The 3,659-nt window shown below is 33.6% G+C and overlaps 1 protein-coding gene across 1 annotated transcript in view; it reads left to right on the plus strand.

Annotated features, from left to right (window-relative positions):
• The window catches only part of LOC101489236 (putative Peroxidase 48), a 3,469-nt gene extending 1,013 nt beyond the window's left edge, over window positions 1-2,456 (plus strand). Inside the window, exons 2-4 of the mRNA XM_004488739.4 lie at window positions 365-559; window positions 1,392-1,557; window positions 1,747-2,456. Coding sequence (XP_004488796.1) covers window positions 365-559; window positions 1,392-1,557; window positions 1,747-2,243 — 858 coding nt within the window. The 3' untranslated portion in view covers window positions 2,244-2,456. The remainder of the gene's footprint in view (window positions 1-364; window positions 560-1,391; window positions 1,558-1,746) is intronic.
• Window positions 2,457-3,659: the final 1,203 nt, after the last annotated feature.

The following is a 3,659-nucleotide window of genomic DNA, read 5'->3' on the forward strand; positions in this document are numbered from 1 at the left end:
GGTGTTTTTGTCATTTTTGTTTTCTTTTTAGTTTGATATCTCTTTTCTTCAGATGTTTCTTTTCCATTTGTAAAGCATTTTCTGCTATTTCCCCCTCAATTTTACAAGCTCTATGGACTTGGAATTGGGTCATTATTTGAATTATATGGAATAGTAGTAATTAATGGATATCCTAAATTTTGATCCTTATTATGTTATATTTACTATATGAATCTCTCTTTCTTATTACTTTTATTTTCTTCAATAAAAAAAATAATGGAACTCTTTATATATGGTATTACTGCCACGTTTACTAAAGCTTCTTGTTGCTTTGATCATGGTTTTTGTTTTGCTGTTCTAATTGCTTGGGATATTGCTGAATCAGGGGTGTGATGCTTCATTGCTGTTGGAGGACAATGGTGATAGAAACAGTTCCTTTGAGAAGCAAGCTATTCCAAATCAGACATTGAAAGGTTTTGACAAAATTGACTTGATTAAGGAGGAGGTGGAACAAGCATGTCCCGGTGTTGTGTCTTGTGCTGACATACTTGCTCTTGCAGCAAGAGATTCTGTTCTTTTGGTTTGTTCCCAACTCCTTATAACATTTTATTCTGTTGAGAGGTTTCAATTTTGATGCATTTGGGCTTTAAATGATATTTTGGAAAATGTAATACATGGCTGCTTTGATAAATAAGGTTTTGTTTCTTTGTCATGGGAATTACTAGTTTGCAAGTTAAGGCCGGTTTACTTCTTGTGTTTTTTGTTTCCATTTTCACTGATAAAGTAAACATTAGAGATAATGCATTTTTGAAAATGTATTTTAGAAATAGATCGAGTATTTCTGAAAAATGTCAAAACATTGTTTTTTTAGTATTTCTGAAAATGCATTTTCTCTAGTTAGCTTCTAGCTTCTCTCCACAGTTAAAATGAAAATCTATAACCAAGTGCCATTTCAGCCACACGCATACGAAATAATTGAAAAAGAAATTTAAATTTAAAGTTTTTGTTAGAAAGTAATCCGGCCCTAATATATTTAAAAAGTGAAACTATTATGATGTTATGGTATATTGATGCCAAGTTATTTTCATGTTGTCTTTGCTCACTTTGTTGTTGCCATTGGGAAAACTAGCTATATATATATATATATAACTGGTCACCAAGTCATTTGACTTGAACTTTGTTTTGATTGTCTTTTCAACAATCGCTTGTTCCTTTGCTGCAAGTTTGTTTTTCTCTCATTTCTGCTACTTGTCTGATGTCTGCCTCATTGTTTTGAGATTCTTCTCATGTTCAACCATCTGTCTATTATCCAAGTCCTTAACTTTTACATATCCTGATTTAAGGGTAGCAATGTTTTAGAAAGTTAATTTTTATTGCACCTTTGATTTGTTGTATGGACATGTCCATGGCAGGCTGGTGGACCTTTCTATCCAGTTTTAACAGGCAGACGAGATAGCCATCAATCGTTTTTCGTGGATGCAACTGATCAAATTCCAAGACCTGATGATAACATTACGCGCACACTTCACCTTTTCAATCTTAGAGGATTTAATACAAGAGAAACAGTCAGTCTTCTTGGTAAATTACTTAGCATTTATGTATATTTTTCTTTTTCTCCCATTTCTATTGGTTTTCAATCACACTTCACCTTAATTGCATTCACAAAGACATAAAAACCACGATGTCGCAGCTCAGGTCGCGGCTGTGCACTTATTTTAAAGCCTTGAAATGACTAATAAGGTCTATTTGTTTCTTGATAATATGAAGGAGGACACAACATTGGCAGAATTGGTTGTGATTTCATTCAGCAAAGGCTATACAACTTTCAAGGAACAGGGCAACCAGACCCGAGTATACCTCTCGATTTCCTTAGTCAGATGAGGCAAAACTGTCCAGACGACATCAAGAACATCAGCAGCACCGACAAGTTTTCAACGTTTGTGATTTCGAAGCCGAAGCATGTTCACTTTAACAACAAAGGGATGTCGTACATGCAAGCATTGTCGTCTGCAGTGTCATCTGGAGCGGCATTCGACACTCACTACTACCAAAGCTTGTTGAGAGGAAGAGGGCTACTGTTTGCTGATCAACAACTGATGGCTGAGGAGAAGACTGCTAGATTGGTTTCGGCTTACGCTTCGGATGATGGATCGACTTTTCGGATGGATTTCGCAAGGGTTATGTTGAAGTTGTCCAATCTTGATGTTTTGACTGGAACTCAAGGTCAGGTTCGTCTGAATTGTTCGCAACTTATAGGTTCTTAACCGAGTAGTTTCATTCTTTAAGCATTCTTTGTTGTACAATTTGGTATATAGAAAGTTTGTTCTCTTTTATGTAAATGTCTCATACACATTTGAGTATAGTTTTGGTTCTGTAAAGGGAAAATTTGTTACAGAATTTATAGATTTTGGTGGCACTATGTTCAATGTTTAGTCTATGGCTACAAGGCTGCAATAAATAAATATCATGATTTAAGATCAGTTTTGCATATATAGAACTCTTTCTGAATAGAGTGATTGCCCAACATGAAGAAATCAAATTATTTTACTTGGATCCCAAGGTATTGAAGTATAACATCAAAGTATTTATTGTCAGCTCCCTATTCAACTCTTAGAATTACAATGAAGGAATAGTTCTTAGATATTATGATATCACTAGCCACATCTGTTTAACAGTGGATCAACTTTCACATAAATTATATTGATAAAATATAATACATAATTAAATAAGAAATATTCAATTATATTATACATAAATAACAAAATTTGACACAAGTAATCAACACAATATAATGAATGACTATAATTGGTTATAAGTTGATATTTTCTCACATATCAATGTTGTACTCAGTGGGGACTGGGTACAAGGTTGATAGTAATACCAAGGCCAAGTGTGGTTGCTAAATTGACAGAATTACCAAAAAATTTGGAGTAGCATGCTAATGAGAAGGATGGCTAACTTTTCTTCATCACTTGCTTGGTTTGTGTGGAAAACACCTAAGGAACCATGGGAGGCGACCAAACAACCTCTTTGGTCCGAGGAGCCTTGGGAGGGTGACATTTTATGTGAAAAGCCTTGAGGATGGCAAATTCTTGGATGGAGTTTAAACCAACAATGAGGAGACCAATTCCGAGAAGTGATAGAGAAAGCTTTGCACATATGTAATATCAATGATCATGTGTATAATGGATTGCAACCAATTTCCTTTTTTTTTTTTACTCATGACACACTAGTGGATGCATTTTGAGTTGAATATGTATTTTTTTTTTAAAATGCCTTGTATACATCAAGCCTAATTGGAGTATAATTGAGCATAAGAAGGAAGAGTTTTATGTATGCTTGATTATTAATTTCGGTTTTTCTCAAATTGGATAACACATCACTATTATTTGTTGGGTTTTGGAATTACAATCTCCACCTTGAAGACAGGGTGTTTATGCAAGATTGATGAATTGTTATATCCCAAATATGTGAAACATTATATCCAAATTTCATTAGATATTTTATATGACGTCACTTATTTTTAGAAGGATCTAGATAGATCTATTGGGGTGAACCATTTGTTAATTTGTTATAATATAGTTTCACTTAAGAATTAGTGTTTGTAATGATTACCAAGAAAATGAATGAATATAGTAGTTTTTAGAATAACTTAATATTAATCTTTTCTAATATTTTAA

This window comes from Cicer arietinum, chromosome 1 (assembly GCF_000331145.2).
Source record: "Cicer arietinum cultivar CDC Frontier isolate Library 1 chromosome 1, Cicar.CDCFrontier_v2.0, whole genome shotgun sequence".
Lineage (NCBI taxonomy): Eukaryota > Viridiplantae > Streptophyta > Magnoliopsida > Fabales > Fabaceae > Cicer > Cicer arietinum.